This window comes from Protobothrops mucrosquamatus, unplaced genomic scaffold (genome assembly GCF_001527695.2).
Source record: "Protobothrops mucrosquamatus isolate PMUCROS unplaced genomic scaffold, P.Mucros_1.0 scaffold3812, whole genome shotgun sequence".
NCBI classification, from domain to species: domain Eukaryota; kingdom Metazoa; phylum Chordata; class Lepidosauria; order Squamata; family Viperidae; genus Protobothrops; species Protobothrops mucrosquamatus.
The window spans coordinates 13,519-39,961 of NW_015389764.1; the positions used below are offsets into that span (position 1 = coordinate 13,519).

At 37.9% G+C, this 26,443-nt stretch overlaps 2 protein-coding genes across 2 annotated transcripts in view; both read right to left on the reverse strand.

Moving 5' to 3' along the window:
* Positions 1 to 4: 4 nt before the first annotated feature.
* Positions 5 to 16,879, reverse strand: DNAAF2 (dynein axonemal assembly factor 2). Its single transcript, XM_015827601.1, has 3 exons — positions 14,672 to 16,879; positions 5,644 to 5,787; positions 5 to 2,679 (listed from the first exon to the last, which is right to left on the reverse strand). Exons 1-3 carry the CDS (start codon positions 16,877 to 16,879, stop codon positions 2,194 to 2,196), a joined length of 2,838 nt encoding a protein of 945 aa, XP_015683087.1. The 3' UTR covers positions 5 to 2,193.
* Positions 16,880 to 18,535: 1,656 nt separating this feature from the next.
* POLE2 (DNA polymerase epsilon 2, accessory subunit) overlaps positions 18,536 to 26,443 on the reverse strand; it is a 19,728-nt gene continuing 11,820 nt past the window's right edge. Inside the window, exons 11-19 of the mRNA XM_015827610.1 lie at positions 25,002 to 25,174; positions 23,726 to 23,815; positions 23,434 to 23,488; positions 22,743 to 22,802; positions 22,592 to 22,669; positions 21,813 to 21,921; positions 21,012 to 21,188; positions 20,466 to 20,533; positions 18,536 to 18,718 (exon numbers count right to left, since the gene is read on the reverse strand). Of these exons, the coding sequence (XP_015683096.1) occupies positions 18,700 to 18,718; positions 20,466 to 20,533; positions 21,012 to 21,188; positions 21,813 to 21,921; positions 22,592 to 22,669; positions 22,743 to 22,802; positions 23,434 to 23,488; positions 23,726 to 23,815; positions 25,002 to 25,174 (829 nt within the window). The 3' untranslated portion in view covers positions 18,536 to 18,699. The remainder of the gene's footprint in view (positions 18,719 to 20,465; positions 20,534 to 21,011; positions 21,189 to 21,812; positions 21,922 to 22,591; positions 22,670 to 22,742; positions 22,803 to 23,433; positions 23,489 to 23,725; positions 23,816 to 25,001; positions 25,175 to 26,443) is intronic.

Here is a 26,443-nt window from a genome sequence, read left to right on the forward strand (position 1 = left end):
TTTAAATATCACAAATTAAACATTTTGATACAGTAATGTTAGCATAATGCAGTGCTAAAAGTAAGACATGTAAACTGCTCTTTTTAAAAATATACTATTTAATTCATATAGAAACAGTTTAACTTTCAGATTTGGCAGCCTAATATAATTATAGAGCATTGAGTATAGAATTTGAATGTTAGAAAAAAAATCAGAACATTCTAAAATACCTCTATAAGTTTTGGGCTTAATACCCTAAAAAAAACATTGCTTGTGGAAACAGTCACAACTTAATTAAACTATATGCTCAGCTCTACAGTAGAATTTGTCTCAAATTTCTTCTAAGCAACCCACATAAAAGTTCATTATGCTAACAAACCTTCTAAAATACATCCTTTGTTTTTAATGAAAAAATCCAAAATGTATTGCTTGTCCAAATTCCAGCAAAAGTACAGACAACAGAAACAATTGGGACAACTACCTTAATCTTATAAATACATTTTTGATAAATTATATTTTAAAAATGACATCCAGGTGTGTATTAAACTAGGAGGAATTAACAAAAAAAACTACAAAACCTGTATCTTGTTTTTTTGCTTTTCTAAAATATATTTTTAAGATTACAAAAGGATTTATTAGATTTTATAAAATCTCTTATAATTTCATTTGAATATGCAGACAGAACTTTTTTAAGTTAAATGGATGAAAGACTGCACACTAATTTAAATCATTCTTACTTAGAAGGGAGTTTTGTTAAAATTCTGGTCTGTATTGTCTGCAAAATGGAACAATCCAATTAAAACTAAGCACAGCTAGGAACCACGTAAATCACAGATGAAAGTTCATTTACTTCATGGAACCTTTAATCTTGACTTTGTAGTGTTTGCTTCGTGCACTTGTGATGTCTCTTGCTAATTTCCAGCAAATAATCAACAGCACTAAAGGCCATTTTCCACCTAATGGATAATTCTAGGGCATAATTAAAAGTTGGCTTAAGCAAGGAAATTTAATTAAGTTGACATTTAGAACAGTTCTCTGTTATAGCGTACTGTGTAGTTTTTGATATTATGATAATTTAACTGGATTTCAATAAGACAGTTTTAATGTGATCTGCATATTCAAAAGGATAACATAATTTCAAATATATATTATCTAAAAATATATTTTTATGGAGGTACCTAGCTTATTGTTTGCATAGGTAAGTCTTCTGATGATTATTTAATGACATTACTTGTTGACTTAACAAAAAAAGGTTCAGCCTGCTATGGTTGCTGCGACAAAATAGGACAATGCTTACAAAATGTTTTTAAATTAAGCTCTGAAATTAATTCTTTGAAAATTTAAGTAAATAAAATTGACAATCTGGAAGCATTAGAATCCTAGCCACTTTACAAAAAAAATCAATTTGGTTTCAATGGTTTCATTTTACAGTTACCACTTTTTCATACCAGTGGAAGAATTTCCCCAATGTGACATTAAAAAGGCTCCTGAAAGACTGAAAAGGTTTTCAAACCATACAGCAATTAATTGTTAATAACCTTTATTCTCTTGCCTCCTATAGGGTGCAAAAATAGCACGAGAACTCGCAAGCTGTGCAAATACACATTTGAAAGCAATTCTAACAGCAAAGTTTTTGTATGAAATGTCGTCTATTTTGGGGAGAATGTTTACTGGGTTATTATTTGTCATTTGGCTGAAAACTGGAGAAAACAGAAGGGGATGTTAAAAATAAAGAGCTGGAAACCATCAGAATTAGATTTTGCAGATGCGAATGGTCTGTGTAGTTATATTCCTTTCAGACAATCGTCTCAGAAATTTTATATCCAGTCTTCCCAATTAACCATGGCTCATAAGGGAGTTACATGTTTGCGCAAAAAACATAGTTTTATAGTTTACTTATAAGCCAAGGTGTTTGCAGATTGTTTGCAGATTCTGCAAGCTTTTATAACTTGTGTTATCTAATTTAGACCAGGATTTGCCTGAGAAATCTGTATTGCTTTAATGAACTGCCTATTTATTTTTGAAATTCAGTAATAAATTACTGACATTCAAATCTTTGAACTAAATGAAGGCTTAGAACAAGCAGTTTCTATTCCTTTTTTCTTCCATCAGTTGAATTTCAATTTCCGTATAACTCTGACTTTTTGTACACTTCACAAGTAAATGCAGAATTTGAGGTAGCTGAAGACTCGGTAAGAACCTTACAAAACTGATTTAATCCAGTTCATACAGCAAAGCATTTTCAAAGGTGACTGCACACTGTGTTCTGTGACAGCTTGTATACTCCACACTACCATCTTGCATATTAGTTTCCTTTAATGGAGTGGGAGCTAACCTGTTTAACTCTTCTTTGTTCTGTGAGGACACCTTATGTTCATTCACTTCCTCTCCCTCCTGAAGCTCAGTTTGCACTGAGGACGTGGCTCTTTTGCCTGTTGCAAAAGAAAGTCCTGACTCATGTAATTTATCTATCTGCAACTTCCCCAGAATCCTCCCACTGGGATCACTAGGGTCAAGCTCCTTACAATAGCTTGATCCCTTGCCAACTTCCCCCATTGTCTGCATAGTTGCAAATGAACCTGAAACACTCTTGATTTGTTCAGAGCAATTTTCTTCATCTGTTAAAAGTTTGCTGCCATGTTCTTGTTCACTGCCCTCTCTTTTTTCTCTTCTGCCAGGTTCAAGGCTACCATTCTCTATCTGTTGAGTAGAAGAGACAGAAAGCATTTCACTGTTTCAACCTAATAAACAAGCTCATTAACCAAACAAGAACAACTTGCATTTCCTCCTTGCCTGGCCCTATCACACAAACATGTGTGCTCCTATCTTCTTGCTATACTTCCTGTAAACATAGTTGGAGAGTTTCTTAACTCTCCTAATCCTTTGAGTTAGATCAGAGTTTCCTAATCCTGACAGCAGAATATAATTACCAAAGCAATGGGGGCTTCCTTAGCAGCAATGCTGCATTATATCAGACAGGTGGTTAGTGTGTATTTAGCAAAAAGATTCATGATTAATGTATGCAAAATGCCTTCTGCTTACTCAATGCCTCAGCACCATATGGGCTTGGAGAAATGTTTGTTCCTGGAGAAATGTTATGATTCTAAATGAAGAAGTAGTTGATCTGTTTGGTCTTTCAGCCTCTGTAATAATGATGATGATGATGATGATGATGATGATGATGATGATGATGATGATGATGATGATGATAAAGTTGGAAGGGACCTTGGAGGTCATCTAGTCCAACCCCCTGCTCAGGCAGGAAACCCTATACCATTTTGGATGTGCCAGTTGGTTCTACTTTGTTAATTATTTAAATATTAAATGGTCTTATTGATAGCCTAGCTCTATGAGAAATTTGATATCTTCAAATGCTTGTGAGGAGTATGACTGGGAAGAGAAAGATGAACAAATTTGCTTCTAAATTCTCAAACTCCAATTTACCAAGATATAAATTAATTATTCTCACCCAACAATGTTCTTCAAGACTACATTCAAATGCCTATCAGTCAAATCAAGTTGTATTACTTGAAATATTTCAGCCTTAGGTAAAGGTTTTCCTGTCCAGTCATGTCTAACTCTAGGGGGCAGTGCTCATCTCCATTTCTTGGCCAAGAGAGCCAAGACATTACATCTTGTGGTCATGTGGCCAGTATGACTATATGCCAAGGTGCACAGAACACTGTTACCTTCCCACTCAAGTGGTATCTAGCTACTCACATCTGCATGCTTTTGAACTACTAGGTGGACAGGAGCTGGGACAAGTGATGGGAGCTCACCCCATTGATCCAGGCTGTCAGTTCCCAGCTGACAAGCTTGGTGTCTTTAACCACGAACCACTGCACACTCCCAGCATTTCAGATTTAAGCTCCACTCGCACAAGTGGAGCTTCACACATGAGTGTAAGCACCTTCCATTTGCGTGCGAAGCTCCATGTGAATGGAGGACACGCGCATGCGACTGCACAAATGGAGTTGTGTGTGCATGCACCTGCCACTCACACATACACACATACACACACACACACACACACACACACACATGCCAGGCCAGGCCACTAAACTGGAAAGGTTGGGGACTGCTGATCTAAAACAATATGGCAACAACCATAATAATAATTAAGCAACGAGCCTCATGTGATTATCTGAATAGATAATTCCAGCCTAGTACAATAAGAGCTAGAACTTTTGCTACAATGGATTTTGGCTGGCAAGATATAAAGGCAGCATAATTTATAAATGATGAAAAAGTAAATACAATATAATAGTTGTGAAACAATAATATATAATAGTAGAATCTGAAGCATTCTCAAAATAAAAGTAGAGCTAGGATTCAAATGTAGTTGTTTGCTGTCCTTACATTTTTTTGCTTACTGCAGTGTAGACTATTCTACACTAGTCTCAGCCAAGGAGCAAAGCCCAAAATGCACTCTGGACTTTCCCAGTCTGATTTAAGATAAAAACTGGCTAACATAAGGAAAATCTAAATAAAACCTGCAAATATATCTTCAGTATCATACAAAATTCAATCTATATTGGCAGGCCTAGGAGAAGTCTAGCAAGAGAACACATGCAGTGTAACTATTTTGAGATATCTTGATACTCAAGTAATTAATCATAATTTAGAAGGAACTCTAAAATAAATAATCAGTCCCAGTAACCTTGCTTTCTTTTTATTAGCATTTTGAATTTTACTCTACAAATAAATCTCACATCAATATTCTATTATTCACCTTACGATTTTCTTCAAAATATTGTCTATCTACAGAATTTACACATATATCCTGTCACAAACTAAAATCTATACAGTACATAGCATATGCATTCTTGTTTGGGAAGATGTAATGAATTTAATTTAGCAAAGAAAAGGGAGATGGTCAGTCATTTCTTATTAGGCCAGTGGTTCTCAACCTGTGGGTCGGGACCCCATTTGGGGTCGATCGACCATTTCATGGGGGTCGCCAAGCAAGGCTGTCCGCCATTTTTTTTGTCCGCCATTTTTTTGTCCGCCATTTTTTCCCCTTTTCCGGCGGATGCCTTACCTCCCTTGGGCTGGGCCAGCTGGTGGTTGGCCTGCTGCCGCTTGCCAGCTACGCCTCGGCCGGCGCAGGGGGCGGAACCACGCATGCGCGGCGCTCCCGGGCAGGGAAAGTCCTTGACTTACGACCGGTTGGGTAGTCCTCGACTTACGACCGGTTTAGTCCTCGACTTACGACCGGTTTAGTCCTCGACTTACGACCGGTTGGGGTCGCAGCATTAAAAAGGTTGAGAACCACTGTATTAGGCCAATGCAACATATGCATGGATATGTACGTAGCACAAATTGACTCTTCCATAAACCAAATTCACCTTTTTAAGTGTGCACAACTGTATAGGGCAGCCACATAATGCCAAGAAAATATAGAATTGCTTTAAGAAGTTGTTGATAGCCAATATGTGTTCTGAAACATCTTTTACCCATTTGAATCCAAAGTGCTGCTGCAACAACCCTAGATGCTTTATTTTTGAACAATGCATACTGCACAGTATTCTACTTTCCAAATCACTGTTCATACAAAGAATAAGCCCTCAAGAACATTAATCAGGACTGGTGAGGGTAACCATAGTGATAGATCCTCTCAAGTTTTAGAAACAGGTAACAGACATATGCTGAATAACCATTTACCTTTAATCTGATCTGGCTTTTGCCCTCAGAGACATCCAGTACTTCAATTAATGGCTTGTGTTCTTTCTCCGATGGACTGGAGCAGCATATCCCTGGGTGACTGACAAACCTATCAACATTGTTTTCAGTGATAAACCATCTTTCCTAAAGGTAAAACAAACATGGAAGGATTTAAATTTTATTTCAAAGTAAAAACATTAGTTCTGAAGACACCACAAGAGTTTCTTTTTTTCTTTTTCTTCAAGGAGACTTTCATGATGCAGGGAGCCTTTGAGGAAAAAAGGACCCAATATTCCCCCCCCACACACACAATTGCCATACATTCTGAAGCAGCTTCTTTAATCTGCTGCTCTCCAGATGTGAAGGATTACAACTCTTAACATAATCTTTGACACCAAATTGGGAAGGCATGCTCTGAAAGCATCCAATTGCACTGTCTTTTGTAAAAAGGAAAGGAATGACAAATGGGAACAGCAAAGGGCAAGGATGGTGCAGTAGTCAAGGAGCTGAACTGTCACCAAGGAGCCAACCTTCACCCACAAAAATTCACTGGGGGACTTTGGGCAACCCCCCCCAGCCCAGCCTAACTCACAAGATTTTTTGGGGGGGGAATAAAAGCGGGAGCACACTGTAAGGTGCTTTGAGCTCTTAAGCCATATACTGTAAATGAAATCAGATAATACAATAGCACTCTGAGAAAAAAACTGTGGACATTATATATTAATGAATGGAACATGTACCAGAATATTATACTGAAATTATGACTGTATGGCTTAAAAAAAGTAACTTCCAAAAATAAAATAAGGTTGTTAGCTCTATAATGATGTTTTTTAAAGCAGTTTCAGAAGCCATTTCTTTGCAAAGAACTTCTCTGTCATATAGGCAAGATTTTGATCACCTTTCCAATGGAAAATGCTAAACAACCACATAAAAGTATAACACCAGTTCAGTTCTAGCTTCAATTCTCAAGAATATTTTTGTAGCCATCTTAAAATATGAATTTTTTTCCATAGGTTAGCATATAATATTGCTTAAAAATAGTAAAAAATATGGAAGTAGAATCTATTTATTAAGTAACAGAAAGAAGCAGCATGGAATATGTGTGTCTTTAAGGTTTTATGTTGTTCAAAAAAGAATGTTCTTATTTGTGTAGATTTTATAACTTTTGGAATACTGTTTTTTAATGCATTGGTTTATTTACTGTACATGCATCAGCAGTAAATTATTACAAATACTTCAAGCAGAAATTGGTTCAAGCATACACAAAAGATTGTGGATGCTGGTAGCACAGTGCTGCAAAAAAAACCAAGTTCTAGACCAGTGGTGGCGAACCTAAGGCACGGGTGCCAGATATGCCACTCAGAGCCCTCTCTGTGGGCACACGTGCCATTGCTCCAGCCTTGCCTCCCCCCGTGACCCCTTCTCTCCAGCAGCCCCCCTGAAGGAGAGTCGTCCTCGAGCGTGGCCCACACGGAGCAGCGCAGCAAGGACATGGCAGCCAGGCAGCATAGACAAGACTCTGCCCTCACACCCCATGATGCAGTTGATGCTGCAGGGCGCGGGCAGAGGGCGTGACCTCCATAGCGCTGCTGGGCTGCCTGGGGGATCTGCGGTGGGCCCTGGAGGTGGTGAGTGGTCCTGTGGGCAGGCGGAGCGGGGGATGGGGGGCAGAGCGGGGACGGGGCAGGGGAGTGCCAGTTTTTGGGCACTCGGTCTCTAAAAGGTTCGCCATCACTGTTCTAGACTGACTATGCAACCTTTGTCAGAAATATATATAGTTGCTCTACTTTTCCCCATCATTACATCTTGATGCTAAAAATGCTGGATTTATTTGTATCCTGCCTTTATTATTTTTACAAATAAGGCAGCAAGTGCATCCAACACAGCTTCCTATTCTGAACACAGATGTGACAATATCACATTTCCCCTTAGTCTTTTCCTCAGACTAAATATCCCATATTCCTTCAGTTTGTTCTCAAAGAACATATCCTCAATGCATCACCCTCTTCTGACCGATCAATATCCTTTTGGAAGTGGGGTGTCCAGAACTATATACAGGTATGATCACAAGTATCTTTGATACAGTGATTTTCTAATGCAACCAAGAATTGCATTAGCCTTTATCCAGTACCAAATTAAATGTTTCTCCTGAGGAGATTGCAGGCATTTAAAATTAGGACATATAATGGGATTTAATTTAAGGGAAAATCCCTTCACTGTCAAATTAAAACAGCAGGTTGAAAAACAATGAGGATCTGGAGATCTCAAGGGCTTTTGTCAGTCTTGACACAAAAATTCAACTCTTCCAAGCAATGCAAAATGAAGGGGGGGTGTAGTAGAAATTTCCCAGAGGCACTAGCACTGGTTAAAATGATAATAGCCCCAAGAGGCAACCCCAGAAAAAGCTTTTAACAGCTTGATCAAGAGGCCAGCAATTTCTCTGATACACATGTTCTAAACAAGAAAAGGGATGGGGGGGGGTGTCCCTTAAATATTAGTGGCTCTTCCACAATGCGGCTCTGTTTTGACAGTAGTTAAGGCAGCAACATTTTAAAGAAAATAGATTGTTCCAAAAATTATCTGCTATTTATTCAAGATTCTTATGATATATCAAAATAAACACATGCTTGGTAACCTTCGCAATAAATTGTTCAGGTTTTAATCCTAACATTCATATTTTCAAATAGTATGTACATATAGTATGTATCTATAATGCTATTCTTTTTGGAATAATTAATGTTTACTAAAAAAAGAGGAAAAAAAAACACTAGGCAAGAGATAAAAAAGCATTCACTTTTGCTCCATATCTTTCTGTCCTAGTAAATTCATGTTGGTTCTATGACATTCATAAACTGCCTCATAGACTAGCTTTTGTTCTCTAAACTCTTTACTTCTGACTTGTTGAGTGTAACCATCAGCTAGACATAGTAATTCTTGACCCATTCAATTTCCATTCATATATTCGTTTTGCTGCAGACTCATTAACTTAATGGGCAATAAAAGTGCAGACCATATAGCAAATTGCAATCTTCAGTTCCCGAACAAAAGACAGATTATAAATGTAACTCCTACATAAATAATAAATATTCAAAGGTCAACAATTTGAGACATATTCACCAGCAATTGAAAAATAATTAGTAGGAACTGCATGTTTTTCTGATTTTTACCGTTCACCTATATTTACTTCCACTTTTTTTTTCTTTAATGAGTCAGATTTTTTTTGCTATTAGTTTGATTGGGATTTTAAAAAACAACCAATATCACTAAAACAATAATCTATCAAATTTATTTATTCAAAATTAACCTTCACTATATTTAACTTACAGTACTCAGTACTATGATTTTTAAACTATAATTTATTACTAGCCATCTTGTGTGAATCCATTCAATAATCCATGGCTGAACAATTATGGTTTAGCATTGATATTAAAAAGGCCTAACTGGCAATGTTAGTTTGTTTCATTAAGACTAATCATTTTTAAAGATTTATATCTTGGCTTTATTATTTTTATAAATAACTCAAGGCAGTGTATATTAACAAACTAAATGAACTGTTTTAAGTTGTGGACAACCTGTACTATGATTTCTGCATGAAGAAATAAACTCGCTTTCCCATGCAGGCTGAAAATACACTAATATCAACATAATGCCAGTTATAATGAAGCAAGATATAACCATCTAGATTAATATTCTCAAATGAGAATTAGAATTATTTGCAGTGTTCAAAAAGTATTTCAGATGCTACCATTAAATCTCAATCTATTATACCGGTACCAATCAATCAAAATAAGATTTTGAACAAACTATATATAACAAATACATGTTCAATAAAATTGGCAATTTCAGTCGTAAGTAGAATTATCTATTGCATTATGTCAAATTGACTATGTAAAATAGTTATTTTCAGAAAATCTATTTGTTAATTTATACAATTCACTTAGTCTGTTTTGTTAGAGCACTCATGGCAGCTTATACGTATATAAGTATATACACGTGTGTGTTAAATTCACCTTTCGTGAAGTCCTTGCCATATATTTAATTTTGCGGGGGCTGAGGTCATCGCCCAGGACTTCACGAAAGGTGGCCGCCTATTGAAAGAGGCTTGGCTATCGGAGGAACATTCGATCAACCGGCATGTAGAGCTGCTGCCAGCCTACCAAATGTTGAGAAAGCATGAACAGCTGCGCAGGGCAGCAAAGCGAGCGAATTTTTTACCACCTCCGCACCGCAGGAATGGAAATTCTGAAAATTCAGGACGTTTACCCATAGAAAGGCAGGAGGGCACAGTAAGCAGAGAAAGGGGGACATTAGCACAGCCCTTTGCAGGATTGAGGGAAGGACTGCAGACCAGCACGATCGAGACGGGATGCGCGACAGGAGGATCGTTACCGGACGTGACTACACGGCAATCTGACGAGAATGCTGGACGAGACACCGAGGGGGAAAATCCGGCAACAGTGCTGAGCAGCCGCGCGCAGCAGGAGGAGTGTAGCCGGCGGGTGGGACAGGCAGCGGGAGGAAAATATTAAAATAGAAACGAACACCGGCCAATACAGCACAATCAGGAATACGACAGCTAACTGTGGGAGGGCGGAGGGTGGGTGGACCACTCACGCGCTCCATGGCTAGATTGCTAAACATCCATCTAGCTATATAAGCAGGTTTGTCTAACCACCGATTACCACTCTGACGATGTCAACAGAGGATTGACGAAAGCTAAGTTGTAATTATTAAAAAGATTTTTCTAACCGAGTTCAGTGGCTCTATTGTATTTTAATACACACACACACACACACAAAAACAACCCCTCAAAAGTGCTGCTATTTGAATTACTTATACTAGAAGAACAAATCCTCTGGGAAGAGATACCAAACATTTGCTTCATCAGATAGCAAATCCGGCATTCCCTGTTCCTTCATGGGAATTCTATTTTATGCACCTTTACTTGAAGCTTATTTGTAATCTCTGCTTGTTTTTATTTCTACATGTTAGCTTCTATACTATATAAATCCAAAGTTAAGATTGGAAATGCCTATACAAAGGAAGGACAGAATTGATATAATACTAGCCAATAGTACTACACTGATTTTCCCCCCTAAATTATTAAATATTCCAAAAATGTATGTAATATTGATGGGGCAGGATGCATTTCTAAATTCAATCATTTTTCCTTATAGATGGAAAGTTTTAATAGGCAGAAAAACAGATATAGGCAACAAAATTAATAGTAGTAGGAGCTGTATAGGTCAACTATAACTCATAAAACAATTATTCATCTCACACAAGCAATCAAATTTTGGGTGTTTCAACACTAGCAGTGAAAGGCATGGACATATGAGCACAACTGAGCTACAAGGCATGGATGGACCTACCTCAATCTCTCTATGGCTCCACATGCTGAAAATCTTACCTGACTTCAGTGAACTAAAGACAGTTATTTGTGATTTTATCTTCATTGTGGAATACTCACATCAATGGCAATGTTTGTAATAAATTCATAGGTTCAGTAAACCATTAAATTAATGACTTTGCAGCAGCCTCTGATAAAAACACCAGAGTTATTTGTGTAGCTCCCTGTCACCACTGATCCATACTGAAATAGAAAGTTTTTTGTGTACCTCCCTGTCATCACTGATCCGTACCTAAAAAGATAATAAAATGGACAGATCTTTTTTATTCAGAAAGACACTTGACATTTGAAACCCCATTTAACAAATTAGTAACCTTTGAGTAGATGAAAAATTACATTGCCTCTCCAATGCACACAGCATTTACAGAAGTAGTAGAGGCAAACTTTGTCATTATACAGAACTCTCTCAAAAAATTAATACATTTTCCCAACTAATGGGTACATTTTGAATGATGAGACAAAAGTTCAACAAGTCATGGATCTAATTACTATTACAAGAAAAAAAATATTTTCCACAGTGGTTGGCAAAATCCAGCATGTGAAAGGAATGGGAGAAAAATCAGGCCAGCTTTCAGAATAAAATACCAGAATAAAAATAAGAATGATTTTGGAAAAGGTAAACAGAAATCCTAACAACAAAGAAGCATGCCAAATGTTGCAGAATAACAACTTGGTTGTATTCTTATAAACCTATCTTTTTGTGTCTTTTATAGAAATCTCTCTTAGGGTAATTATCCCTTCTGAAATTTTCAGTCCATGGAATCTCCTTATCATATAATGAACTTGAGTATTCAAATATTGGTTGAAATTGGGAATCTTTCCCAAGTTTGATTGGTGAGCCAGTAGCACCTGTTTGCATAGATTAGGCAACTGTCACCTATGTGAACATCTCTATGCAACTGTTATAGTAATGGCTTTTATGTGGTTTTGGAAGTCTCAACTAGTCTGCAAAGAGGCAGCTAGACTGATGGAAAAAATACAGGTAGTCCTCAACTAACAAAAATTCATTTAATGACCATTCAAAGTTACATTACTGAAAAAAGTGACTTAGGACCATTTTTCACTTTCACACTTATGATCCTTGTAGCATCCCCATGGTCATGTGATCAAAATTCAGGTACTTGGCAACTGACTCATATTTACGACGGTGGCAGTGTCCTTGGGTCATATGAGCCTTTAGCAACCACCTTTTGTGATCTTCTGACAAGCAAAATCACTGAGGAAGCCAGATTCACTTAACAACCATGTTACTAATTTAAAAACTGCAATGATTCACTTAAAAACTATGGCAGGAAAGGTCATAAAAAGGGGCAAAATTCACTTAGCAACTGTCTCAATTATCAACAGAAATCTTGGGCTCAATTGTGGTTGTAAGTTGAGGACTACTTGTAGTTATCAGAAGTATATATCTCATTAATTAAAACAATTTCATTGGTGGCTGCTCCATTTTCTTAACATAAAGGGCTGGTCAGTAACCTTGAAATCCTAAATGCTTGTAAACAACTGAATATGACTATAGTATATCTTACATACTAGCCGTCCATGTACTTAGATCCCTTAGATCAGAGGTCCCCAACCTCCAGTCCGTGGACCAGTAGTGGTCCACGACCTGTGGGGGACTGGTCTGCACAAGCGGCGGATGAGCTTGCAAAACCTTCCCCTCCACCATCGCCGCCACTGCCAGTTCACAGAGCCAGAAAGGTTGGCGACCGCTGCCTTAGATGTTCTACTAACTGCATGACAATTGGCTGGAATTGCAATTGCTTTACCTAGACTTTAAAATTCTCTTTTTACAGAGATACATCTCATATTCTGTAGTGAATTTTCTAACAAAAAGAAAAATCAAGTTTCTTCTATATCTAGTTTCTATCTCCAAAATGAACAAAATCTCTTATTAGTTTTTATTTTATGAGCATATGTCTATATCAGTGATGGCAAACCTTTTAGAGACCGAGTGCCCAAACTTCAACCCAAAACCCAGATGGGGTTCGCCGGGTGCCAGATGGGCGTGGCCTGCTGGGTAGGCATGGCCTGCTGGGTGGGCATGGCTACAGTGGTCATGGCAGATGGGTGGGCGTGGCCAGCCCGATGTTGCTCGTGGGGAGGGACGCCTGTGGGGGCCGGGCAGGGTTGGAGGAGATCCAGGGGTCTCTGGCAGATGGGGCGGTAGGCAGGAGGCTGGTTCTGTGGGGTGAGGCGAGGCAAGGCGAGGCAGGGCGGGGGTGCCATGTCGCAGGTCAAGGCAGGGGCCGGGGTGGCTGCTGCCTGACACCATTGGCCCCTGCACACAGAGGCCAGCAAGCGCGTGGGTGCTGGGATGAATCTGGCCATGTGGGACCTCAGTGAGTTAACGGGCTACTGGTTGAAGAGAGACGGTTGCCATCTCCGGGGCATGGCGCGCGTGCCCACAGAGAGGGCTCCTAGTGCCGCCTCTGGCACGCGTGCCATAGGTTCGCCACCACTGGTCTATATATTATATAGATATTTTACAATAGATATTGCTGAACAAAAAGATCAAGATCTGAATTGTTTTTGTCATTAGGCAAAAGTAGAATTTATTTTAAAGTGTAATTCTTAATTTCCATATGGTATGAAACCAAGAATGTTTTACAAAAGCTGGGATTTTATTTCTGCTCCATCCCACAGGCAATAATGAAAAGGGAGAATGTTTGAGCCAGGTGCTTTACATAGGCATCTTCTGCTAGCAATAATTTAGCATTACATAAAAGGTGTCCCATGACATGGAGCTTCTACAATCTAGAACTCCTTTATCAGTGATCTTGTGAGTGATTCAGTGTTCAGATTATTTGATAGAAAAAGCAGATAAGAGTTAAGAATGAGACAATATACCATAGAATATTACTCTAAAGAGAGGAATGTATTAAATCATTATTCTTTGTAACAAAACCTTGTCCCAAATGGAAGATATTCTAGATTTCTAAAGTCCACATTGAAAGTCTATAGATTACATATCCAATGAATAATGCTGCAAAAGGGAGAAAATGAATAGGAAGACCCTTATCACTTTCTAGGATTAAAAATTGAATTAACTACTGCCATCAAGTAATAAGCTTTATATCCAACTACAATATCAACATAGCTGAGCAGTAAAAGAAAAACAGCAACAGGAAACCAATGTTTACCCAGGCAGTGGCATAACTATCCCCCCTTCCAATAGTCCAGTATTCTGATACATCTTGTTTCTAAAGAGTCCTAACTATGACTTCCATTCACAGGACATCAAGCCACTACCAAAAATATCAGAAATGCACAGTAATTAAGCAATTACATATTTACTGCATCAAGTAAAGCTACAACCTAAAAAATGCAGCTATGAAAACTTGCTTCTGAATACATTTGCTATGCTGACCTTCAAACTGTGATAACAAAATAGTAAACAAGTGTAAATTTAAATCAATAACTAATTTATTACCTCAATTGCTGAAAGAATTAAATTACTGGGCAAATTAGATAAAATCTACTATCCCACATTCTGTACAGAAAGAATGAAATAAAATACATGTAGAATTTTGAACTATCATGCATATTTCCAAATTGTAAAGAACTTAAATACAGTAGACTATAGGAGGTAATATAAAAATCTAAAAAGTAATTTACCTGTAAATTATCATAATTTGAACCAAAATAGAACTTTGTCCAAATTCCAGTGGTTTCAGGAGATTTGATGAGGATAATGACAATATTATTAGGTGATACATTAACTTCACTTTCTGGAGAAGATAATTTATTTTCAGGAAGAAATTGCAAGAGGAAATTATAGGAAACAGAGTCTTTGTTTGCAAAATTCACCCAGTAGTAATTTGTGCCCACTTCCCCCTGGAGACTCAAGGGAACAATATCTGGAACCTGTAAGAGGATCACCAAAGACTTTTCATCTTGAGTACAATTAAAAGGAGGATATAGAGTGCTGGCAGAAGATATTGAAGGATCAGGACTGCAAGTAGAGGTTATATGAGTATCGCCAGCAATTTCAAGCTTTTGTGAAGGCTGAACAGAAGAAACAGTGGTTCTCTTTCCAGGGTACAAAAAAGAATGTTCCACGTGGTTAGAAGTAGTGGGGTTTGCTGTATCAATTGACAAAGTTGTCTCCGAATGATCCAAGCTATCAGAGGACCATATACACGGGATTGTGCTGTTATCTGGACATAATGGGAGTTCAACATTAGCGATGTTGGAACTTTTATTAAGTTCCATGTCGGTACAGAGATGTTCCTGATTTAAAGAAACAACAGGATCTGTAAGGAGCTCCCAAGTCTGGTCAGTATGCAGAGAGGGGGAAAGGGAATCTAAACCGGTACCTTCAGGCTGTGCACCCAAGATCACGTTGTTACTGCTTCTGGTCAACCCCGGATCCCCTTCACTATTGTTCTCGTTGCACACGGGAAGTGCAGCATTAAATTCAGAAGCACAAGAAACAATGGAATTCTCTTCTCCCGAACGCGTCGAAAACTCCAGATTGTTACGTACAGTCCGTTCGTGAGCACTGAGCGGAACTGGGCCGTTCACGTCAGAAACTAAACCTGTCTCCACAGTATCATTTGTTGTAGCAACAGCTAAAGAGAGCGTCGGAGTTATTTCTACGTCGGACACAAGAACGGGAAGCGCCTGCTCAGAATAGCTGGTCTTTTGACACACTTCCGCACCGTCTATATACGGGCTGATGCAGCTGTCTTCTTGCAGCTGCTCCTCGTTTTCTGGCGAGGCCTCGATTTGCTCTTGCGCAGCTTGGATGCTGAAAGTCAACCCCGCGTCAGGCTTCCGCAAAACCGGCAGCACGACCACCAGTTGTTTCTTGGCTTTGTTGAACGTGGCTCGTCCACGGTTCTCCTCCACTGCGTAGGGCAAAGGGACGCGCAGATGGTAGGCCGCAGGGCGCTGCGAATCCAGCTGGAGTTCCTGGCCCCGGATCTCCAGCTGGGCCTGGGCGGCAGAACTGAGCAACGGCAGTTCAATGGTCACCACCAGCTCGCGGGGGATCGGGCTAGGCGCGGAGTCCCGGCTGTTGCGATAATCCTGAAGGTCCACGTAGGAGCGGTGCTGGAGGGTCCATTGCGGAGTGGTGGCAGACGGGGCTGGCTTGGGCGGAGGGGGGCTCGGAGTTTCGTACTGCGGACTGGGCGGCGGATAGGTGTAGGGCGAAGGGAAAGGCGGCAAGGGAGAGTCGGCTGGCTCTCCACCCTCTTCTGGCGATGGCCGAGCTCCTGCGGCAAGCGGCGTCCGGAGCAGCGTGGCCTGCGGGACGCCCTTGTACTTGATGCGGCGGAGGGGAACGGCGTTCGTGCGATCCAGTTGCGGGGAGAAGTTTTTCTCTACCGCCTCCAAGGCCGTGTCGTTTACCAGACGGCGGAACTGGGCTAAGCGGGCGGCCAAACGCAGGGTATGCGGGTGGAAGACGACGTCGTAGACCAGGCGGCGAGGCCCACGCGGCTGGCTGCGGCTCAGTTCCTCGCGGCCCGGCGCTAAGGAGTGTGGCAGAAGCCAGCAGTAACCTCCAGACTCTGGCCGAGGCTCCGGCCTCCCTATTAGCGGGTTGCTGCAGATGTTGATGTAACAGCGCCGGCTACCAGCCTGGCTCGTGCGCAGGACCCAGCCAGGCGTGGGGTGGAGGAAGCGGGCTTCGACGCCCCGCTGTCGCTCCATAGCTATCACTTCGGCCTCATAAATGGCCCTTTGTTCTGGATTGTTCAGTTCGGCCACGTACTCCGCGAAAAGAGTACGGAAGCCCTCGTCCTTGAAAGCGCTTGTCAGGCGCTCAGCTTCTTCTCCAGTCAGATTCAAGTCCTCCAGGCCTAAATGGCCCGCCATGCCTGCAAAGGAAGCTTCGTTTCCTTTGCTCGACCGATTCGACAGACAGTTGCAAAAAGGGAGGGGAGCAGGGAGCCGTCCTGGTCTCTGTAGAGGTGAATTCAAACGATGTGGCGGTTACCGCTCGCTCGTGGTTTTTGTTGCCATGGAAACATTCCTAACAATATGGCGAGCCTGGTCTGTTGGCATAGCGACCACAGTAAACGGAATGCCAGCCCATCCCCTTTTGAGACGCAAAACAGACCAAGCGCTCTTCAGAGCCTGGACCTCTTTATGGCAAAGGGATCTTTGCCAGAAAATATAACGAACAGGATCAGAGCCACGTTGTGGTAGATACTTGACAACACACTGGGAGCCTTCCAAACAACTGCCAAACTAAAAGAAAACAACTCAGCAGCAGGTGTAAACTTCCTGTCTCTATGAAGTTTAAGAAATCATCTTAGAGTCCAAACATCATTAAGTTTTGTTACCCCTGAACATTTTTGGGATAGTGCAGCAGAGTAGACCCAGCCCTCAGTTCCCTTATATGCCTAGAAGGCAAGAAATAAGCTGCTGGTATCAAGAACAACTACTGCATCTGCTCTTTCAAATACCATTTTTCCTTGGCTGGCACAATGGTGGTCATACTCGCAGGGCTCAGACAGAAAAAGAATAAGTAGATGTAGTTATCAATTCTGTAAGCAGTAGATATAACTTTTCCTGGGTAATCATGCCTTAGCTCAGTGTGCCATTACAGCTATCATACCTGTTGTGATGGCCAAAAGCAAACTGCTGATAAGTTGGAGAGGATCATACCCAAGTTCCATCAATCGTATTTCTCTTGTAATCCAACATGAAAGCATTTTTTCAGCAAAAGATTAACATTTGTTCACATCTTATATAGCTTACTAGACAACCCATTACTTACTGGGTCAACATTTCAGAGATATTTTCATAGCACATTCCTCAATGCTTTTGAACAGTGGCAGAGCTTTTAATGTATTGCAAACTTTTTACAAATTCCAAGGAAATACTCAAAGATATACCTTCCTTGAAAGTACAACTGTATAGCATAGTCAAACATAGCAGTTGATCACAGGAAATATTTTATGACATATGTCACATGGAGTCAGGAGTTTGGGTGCATACTTTAAATTAGCCCATTTGAAGTACCATGTATAAAAAAGTTTGATGCACTGTTTCGCCCAGCTAAAGGTTATGGGAACAAGAGTTTTAATAGTATATAGAAGTACTCAAAGCCATTAATATTTTTAAATAACTTAAGACTTCCATTGTGTGTGATGCTTTCTAAAGCTTCTATCAGAATAATTCCTGAAACTTGCTGTTGGTATGTACAACTAACTTCTGGGCAATATCCTCTTTCATTTAAAAGAAAAATTGTTTTAAGTTTCTAACATCTTTCCTGTTCCATCTTGGTTGCATAACATGGATAAGGATGTTTTAATTTGGTCATTTTTAAAAGCCAGTATTTCCTCCCATATACAGTCCTGTTTAAATGTGTATATTTGTTCTAAAAAATATTCATGTTACTTGTTTAATACTAATCAGAAGAAAGTTAAATAGATTTTTGCTTTGAATATTTTGGAAGTTAGAAGTTAGAAGAAGTAGAAAACATTTTTTTGTAAATTATTTGAAGTATAAGATGTGACACATGAATGAACATCATTATATAGAAATGTATTTACAAGATATATAACAATACATAAGATATATTAGCTATAACATGCAGTTACAGTCATGATCCTAAATTTTAAGAAACACTTGTAGTACTTCAATCATTTTAAGGCCAGAAACTTTGGCTTATTCTTCTTGATTGAGATTTAGAGACCATGGAGTTTGCTGAAAATTTAAAACAAAAACAGTGTTAACATTACTTGTAACAGCATTGGCAGTTTTGAAAGCAACATTGTACTTCTTTTCTTAAAGTATTTAAAGAGTACTTCTTTATCCTCTGCACTGAGAATTAAGTGTAAGTGCCATTATATACTTGTCTGAGATTACATCAAGGATTAAGACTTGATAATACAAAACAGACTTTATTTATATATCTTACTGAATTATTCACACATATATTTGTCTTGGAACATAACTTTCAAAAGTCAGATAACAATATTTAAAAATACAGAATAATCCACTATATTAAATTCAATTTCTCAAACCAAATGGAAGGAAAGGCAAACCTGGAAAACACAGTTTTTTTAAAAAAAAAACTTCAACATTTATACACTAAGGCCACTTGTTATTTAAAGGTACGAGGTTCACTACATAAAAAACCTGTGAGGAAAAATATCCAATTGGGTCTGCTTAATAGTAGTCTAAGTAAAATGGCTCCAAACTGTTAGGATTATAAAGCTCAAGTCCAGATTTAATAACTGGTACAGAATTGGTGTTCCATGTTTTGATTGCTTGGTTTCAACAATTTGTCAGGCAAATTCTGTATCTTTCTAAAGCGGTCCCATAGTATATTTAATTTGGGTATAGTAATAAATCATTAGTCATGCCAAAATACAATTTCTCTAGGGTATTTAGCGAAAGGACATCATTAATCTTGTTTATTAGGTGACACTCTGTGGATGTATTTAGGAGAAATACTCTACTATTATCAAGTTCAGAAACAGGCTGAATTATATTTACTTATTCATGCTCACAATGAGTGTTCTGTTTTTTAAGTTTCAATTTCTCTATTGAGATAGTTTTGTAATTTGATTTAGGACTTTCAGGACTGACATCAACAGATCATTTGCCTCCCTTTTCTATTACATTAGGATACTGGATAGCTCAAGATGCTTAAGTTGCAGAAGCCAACTCAAAGGTCTAAAAATGTCCATCCACTTTTTAAGGGGTTATAGTGAGCTTGAAAATCAATCAGGCAATAATTTACACCAATAAAATTATGAATACATGAATCATTTTGCCCTAGAAGAATTCCAGATCCATTGGGAACCCTCCCCAAACATGTTCAGCTTGATATTATTGGGAACAGCTTGTTGTTAAGAAATTAAGTCACTGTATCCCAGTATTGTGTACATTAGCTCTTCAGTTATGTCAAATATAGTTAATAGCCTGCAAGGTGTATTTAGAAAAGTTTTCTACATTTTACCTACCTAGGTAACATGAGCCACTGTTACCATATTGGTCCAATATCAGTTCATTAACAGTAACTGCTTCTATATTACCAAATCTGCATTTATTTATAGCACTTTCAAATATGAACTAAAGACAAGCTACCTTTACTTCTGAGCACAGACACCGTGCAGTCTGAAAGGAAATCCTTTCTGCAAAAAGATGTCTCATTACCTTATCCTTGTCAGAGCTGTTCCCTTCAGCACAATAACCCCTTCTTTGTTACTGTTCTAGTTATCTCTTACCCCTGCATTCTTCTTATTATATCTATATAAAAGCACATTTATTTTACATAGACATTAATAGTGATACAAAATAATGGTGATAATTTATTTTGTCAAGTTATATTTATTCAATAACTCTACAACTATCAAGTTATATCTGTTTTTATCAGACAGCATGAAGAACAGTAAATTAGATGTTCTTCTATACTCAGTAATTTTTCTTTAAAAAGTGACCTTACCTGTCTTCAACAGTTTTGCTCGAGGGGTAGAAAACTTTGAATGAAAATCCACTCCTTGGAAAAGATCCCTGGTATTTAAGAAAAACAGCATAGAAAATTTTTTCATCCATGCCATCTTCTTGAATATATGTCTTCTCTTTAGGTATAATTTTAAAATACATACTTAACACCTCTAAATATAAGTTCAAATACATCATGTAGTAACTCTTTATTAATGAAAATTAATATGACAGTAGTCATTACAAATTCATTTTTTCTTTTATTTTCTGTCTACAATAAATAATTTTAGCCTATCTTAAAACATTTGAAAATAAGATGGATGCTATAACAGAAAGATTATTTTTAATGACAGAAAATGATACTATGCTTCATAATGATGCAGACAGTATCTATTATGAGAAGAACAACAAAAATCCATGATAGATACTATCTGGATGATTTGTTAGTCTGGGATTTGACCAGCTTTGTTATTTCTAATATATGTTGCTTGTTAGAAACATATTTTCATCATTGTTTGATGATGGAAAAATATAAGCACGATCTTACCGGATTTATACAAAGGCAATCGGTGTTGGTTACAGTGAATGGGTCATATTTGTCAGCAAAAACAATCAGATCTGGCAAAGGGTAAGTTCTCAAGGTGTAGTCATAGGCCCAATAGATAGGGCTGACATTAAGAGGCAATGGAGTCAAATGTCCTTGTGATAAAATAGTTTTTACAAACTGAAAGGTGAAAAAACAGAGCTATTAAATTACATATGAAGGTAAACTGATGTTACAATTCTTTCCTAACATATAACCCCTCAACTCACCATGAATTATTGCAAATAAATAATTACAGATTTCAAAATTGATTTTGTCCTGTTTGTTGGTCAGTAAAATATGTTTGTTAATAGACTTGATTGGTTTACAGGTTGTAGAACCAGATCTAGGATTTATTTCAATTCCCTCAGTTTTGAAGGAACTTGAGAACACTGTTCTGAGTAGTATTGTGAGATTCCCTTAAAATTACATCATCTAAAGGAGAGTAATCACCCTGCAGAGCTGGTGAATAGCTGCAGAATATTCCAATGAATCATTCTTTGCTGGGAAAATTATTCTCCATTTTAGTGAGCTTAATCCATATTATCTTTTAATAAAGTTATTCCACTAAGTTACGTGTTTCATTCTGTTTCTCATTTTCTCTGCATTGTTTCCTGCACAAAATCTTTGTAAACTTGTTGGATGTTATCTGCCCAAGCAGTAACAAATCAGTAAGAACTCCCATACGTCTTTCAATTTCTTAGCCAATCAAAATCCCTCAACCCAAAGATTATTTCAAAATATTGAATGTTTTTTTGATCTTACATGATTAGGAATATCCAAACTACTGTTAGGGAAACGGACACAGTTACGGCACATCTTGTTTACCAAATCTTCCCGAAAGATTATTATTTCCTGTGTACAGTACTGGACTCTGAAAGTAACAAATGCAACTTTTATCTCTTCTGAAGGTTTTCTAGTTACCAAAGAGAATTTACCATTAAGTCAAATATGCCAGCAGCTCTGTCCCAAATTTTTATATAGATTTTGTTGCTAAGTAATAGAGGTAAGTGGTCTCTATGTACCTGCAACCTCAAAAATACTTCCAGATTACATTGTTGAACTCCTAAATTTACCTAATGTACCCTCAAATAGCAGTTTCAGCCCATTTTTTGTGGTTTGGGAGGGGGGAAATGGAAGTGGGACTTCTAGAAATCAATATTTGGCAACAAACATAGCTCAAATTCCCATTAAGAGGTGAGGGGCTCTTATTAATAAGGCTGGGATAACATAAGGCTGGGAATAAAAAACCTTTGGTTTTCAAAGGATTCTTACCCTCTAAATGGGATAAAATAATTGGAACCTGATCTTTCTGATGATGGATCATTAGATTGCTTCCAGTGGTCCTCCGGAAGGTCAGAAGGTAATTTTACTCCATATAAAAGTTTGCTATGGAGCAAAATTCCACCTATCATGGAATGCCAGTGTTTTTATACCATCACCAAAAAATAAATAAAATAGGAGCACATTCGTGACCATTTACTCCAATCCTGTGCCCAGTGAGGAAACCCCGTATTATTAAATGGCATATGAGGGACACATACCTGCAAGGATTTGTTGTGAAAACTGAAAATGGCACTTGTTGTCTGAATTCTTCAGTAATGTTTTCAGTAAGAGGTGGCCTAAAAAAAGTATATGTGTCAAAGCATCCTTCAGTGACATAATCTTGTTATAAATATTAGGTCAAAAATGTACCTTGGTAAAATGGAGCCTGGACCAGGGTCTTCAGAACCAGGAACAAATACAAATCGACTGCTACAAATAACGAATGAATAAATTTGATTTAGTATTACTGGCGGGTATAAAATGAAATGTTCATTAAAATTTAGTGTAATGTTATTAAAGATAATTAGGGTTTCAGAAGCTGTGGAAAACAATATTTGGCTTGAATTAGGCAACTTTCCTGGGAGTTCTCATCTGTACAACCAGAACTTCCAAAATAAAGTAGGAAGGAGTTAAACTGAATGCAGCTTCCAGTAGCAGCATCTACAACAAATCATGACACCAAAATGTTGACATGCCTATAGATGTCATGAATACAGCCCAAGTACGTCAGTTAGGGCCCTTGTATGATGTCACACATATTTTTATCATTTGCTATCATACCCACAATGCACTCTCATGGCCTCCAAGTCTGACGGATGAAGAAAAAGTCATAATACCTCTGGATTTTGTAACTTCAGTTCCCAGCTAATACAATACTCATCAGAATTGTTTCAGTAGAATTTTTAGCTACTTTACAAAATATATTAAGCTCAATTTAAGTCTACGTATTTTTTTTTATAGCTGGAATAAATTTCTGCATGGGGATGTTTTCTATGTGATTAATGTGAAATACACTTGTTCTATAAAGATTTTTTCACTAAGCAAATAATATGGAACATACCTTTCATGGATACTGGGATATTCACATATTATATCTGCTAGGGCTTTCAAAGAACCTAAAGAAATAAAAAAGTACTGTAGTTCTTTTCTTTTCCTCTTGTCAATCTTCATTTCAGGATTAGAAAACAAACCAGAAAAATAACCCCAATGGGGTTCAGAAGGCAAATATAAACAATACTTTGATAAAGAATAAGCATTATTGTCTTGAAAATTCATATGTAACTGACATATAAAATACAAAATAATATATTAGTTATTAAAAAAAAACCAGGAAGATGATGGATTTCAAGTACCTTTTAGTGACTGAATTTGATTTTTTCCATATGGAGTAGAAGAAAAATTCCCACAGAAAAAAAAACAAGTTGGAGGCATGGCCGAGTAACCTAGATGGAGAAACAAGGACTATTATTCATATTTCGTTTGTAGGAAAGCTCTTCTCCATTGAGAATGATATAAAACATCACTGAGGACAAATCAAAACTTGCATAAATCTCACATATCAAAACAATATTTAGTATTATTCTAATGGTAAGTCTATTTTGCCTGTCATTTCATTTCATTCGCCCTTGCATCTGAGGTTAGTTTGTTCTATAAGCCTTGAATTGAGAAAACAGCCAGGTAACTGTTGTATTAACCTGGACAAATTAGCACTTGCTAAGGAAGGGCAACAAATATATAATGCTTGAGGCTGAAATATATGCTTTTCTTTACTTATGCAAAAAGTTTATTAAAAGTTTCAGGATGACTACTTAAGTTAGGTATTAAGAGTTCTGCTGAATCACAAGTCCATCTTGCCCAACAACCAACACTTAGAAAATATTAAAGCATATTGACAATACCTCTTTAATGCTTTTGCCTCTAGGCAATTGTTTTTTAATAGTTCACTACCTCTGTACAGTAACGTTCTACTTTAGCACCATATTTAAAAGCTGTTAATATGGCTCCTTTGTGAACTAATTTTCTTTGAGAACTATGTAAAAAGACTGTCAGTTCACAAATGGAAAATGAACTATGATTCACAGGTATTCTTTTAATTGTGGAGCTGAGGGTAAACCCAAAATTTGTGTGCATTAAGTATTGCCCAATTATGGAAGGAAAGTCTCCTTTCTTGGAAACCTCAAATGTCAAAAAAGCAGCCATCCTCAACCACTTCCAAACCTGAAGCTAGAGATAGGAGCAAAGCATTTTCCACAGCTTCAGAGTTGCAGCTCAAGGCTGAAAAAGTTAAAATAAATAAATAAAATAAATAAATAAATAAATAAACCCGGGCAGTCGTAATTAAATATTCTGAGATAATTATCAGATACAATCAAAATATGTGCCATGTTAACCATAAAGTGGAGCAAGTTCTATAAATGTATTATGTGATGATCGCTCTGCAAAAAGATAAAACTTGCCTGATTCTACTACCAGCAGATATCACTGAAAGATCAAAATTCTATATTATAAACTTGAATTAAAAAAAAATTCTTAAATTGTTTCATTGCATAAACTGAACAGCTTGGAATACTCGAAGCCTTTCCTTCGAGAAATCTAGCCCACATACTGTATGTGGAGCAACAGGATTACCTGAAAACATAATACGGAGATTTTCTAAAACTTCTGCTTGGTCCAGCCAAACATCTGAAAGGAACACGAACATGGCATCCTCGTTTTCTTCCTCCATTTGTTTCAGTTTTGCAGAAGATTTTACAGAGGTTGAAGGCGGACCTCCAAAAAAGTTAATGTTGCCATAATATGCCCTGTAGCATAAACAAATATTTACAGGTTGTACTGAAGCTCATACTTCTCTAAAATCATGCAATCGGGTTGCTGTTTATTTTATGAAGTAGAGGCAATCCTCGAATTATGGCCACAATTGAGCCCAATATCTCTGTTGCTAAGTGAGACAACTGTTAAGTGAATTTGGCCCCATGTTACAACCTTTCTTGCCACAGTAATTAAGTGAATCGCCATAATTGTTAAGTTAGTAACACGATAGTTAAGTGAATCTGGCTTCCCCATTGACAGTCCTTGTCAGGTCATAAAAGGTGATTCCATGACCCCGTGACATTTTAATGTCATAAATATGAATCAGTAGCCAAGCATTTGAATTTTGATCAAGTGACCATGAGGATGCTACAATGTGAAAAACGGTCATAAGTCACTTTTTTCAATGCCATTTTAATTTTGGTCACTAAATGAACTGTTGTAAGTCGAGAACTACCTGTATATTACACATTAAAAATAAACCCAACTCTCACAATTCACCTTCACTTAATTATACAAAGTTTCTAACATTTAAATATTGTTTAATCACCTGTATTCCCAATTCATGGAACCATATTACAATCTGTCATAAGCCATTTTGACCAAACTGCTGCCACAAGAGTTGTCTCGTGAGGAGATGGGCAGGAAATAAATTTAATAAATAAAATAAAAATAAATAAAATTTCCAACTTGAAAAAGGGAAATCAACTTTATTTGCCTTATAATCTTCCCTAATAGTTATTTTAAAATGTTTCACTCCAGAAGACAGGCTTAAGATACAGGAGGACCTGGACAGACTTGAACACTGGGCGCTATCTAACAAAATGAAATTCAATGGTGAAAAAAGCAAGGTTCTACATTTAGGCAAGAAAAACCAAATGTACAGGTATAGTATATAGGGGGTACCTTGCTCAATAGTAGTAACTGTGAGAGGGATCTCGGAGTCCTAGTGGACAATATGAGCCAGCAGTGTACTGCAGCTGCCAAAAAAGCCAACACAGTGCTGGGCTGCATTAACAGAGGGATAGAATCAAGATCACGTGAAGTATTAATACCACTTTATAATGCCTTAGTAAGGCCACACTTGGAATACTGCATCCAGTTTTGGTCACCACGATGTAAAAAAGATGCTGAGACTCTAGAAAGAGTACAGAGAAGAGCAACAAAGATGATTAGGGGACTGGAGGCTAAAACATATAAGGAATGGTTGCTGGAATTGGGTATGTCTAGTTTAACGAAGAGAAGGACGAGGGGGGACATGA

Coding starts and splice junctions, on each gene's coding strand:
- DNAAF2 (XM_015827601.1), bottom strand. CDS start 16,879: ATGGCGGGCCATTTAGGCCTGGAGGACTTGAATCTGACTGGAGAAGAA. Junction 5,788..14,671: donor CAAATTATGATAATTTACAG/GTAAATTACTTT, acceptor TTTTACCTTTAG/GAAAGATGGTTTATCACTGA. Junction 2,680..5,643: donor AAAGCCAGATCAGATTAAAG/GTAAATGGTTAT, acceptor TCTACTCAACAG/ATAGAGAATGGTAGCCTTGA.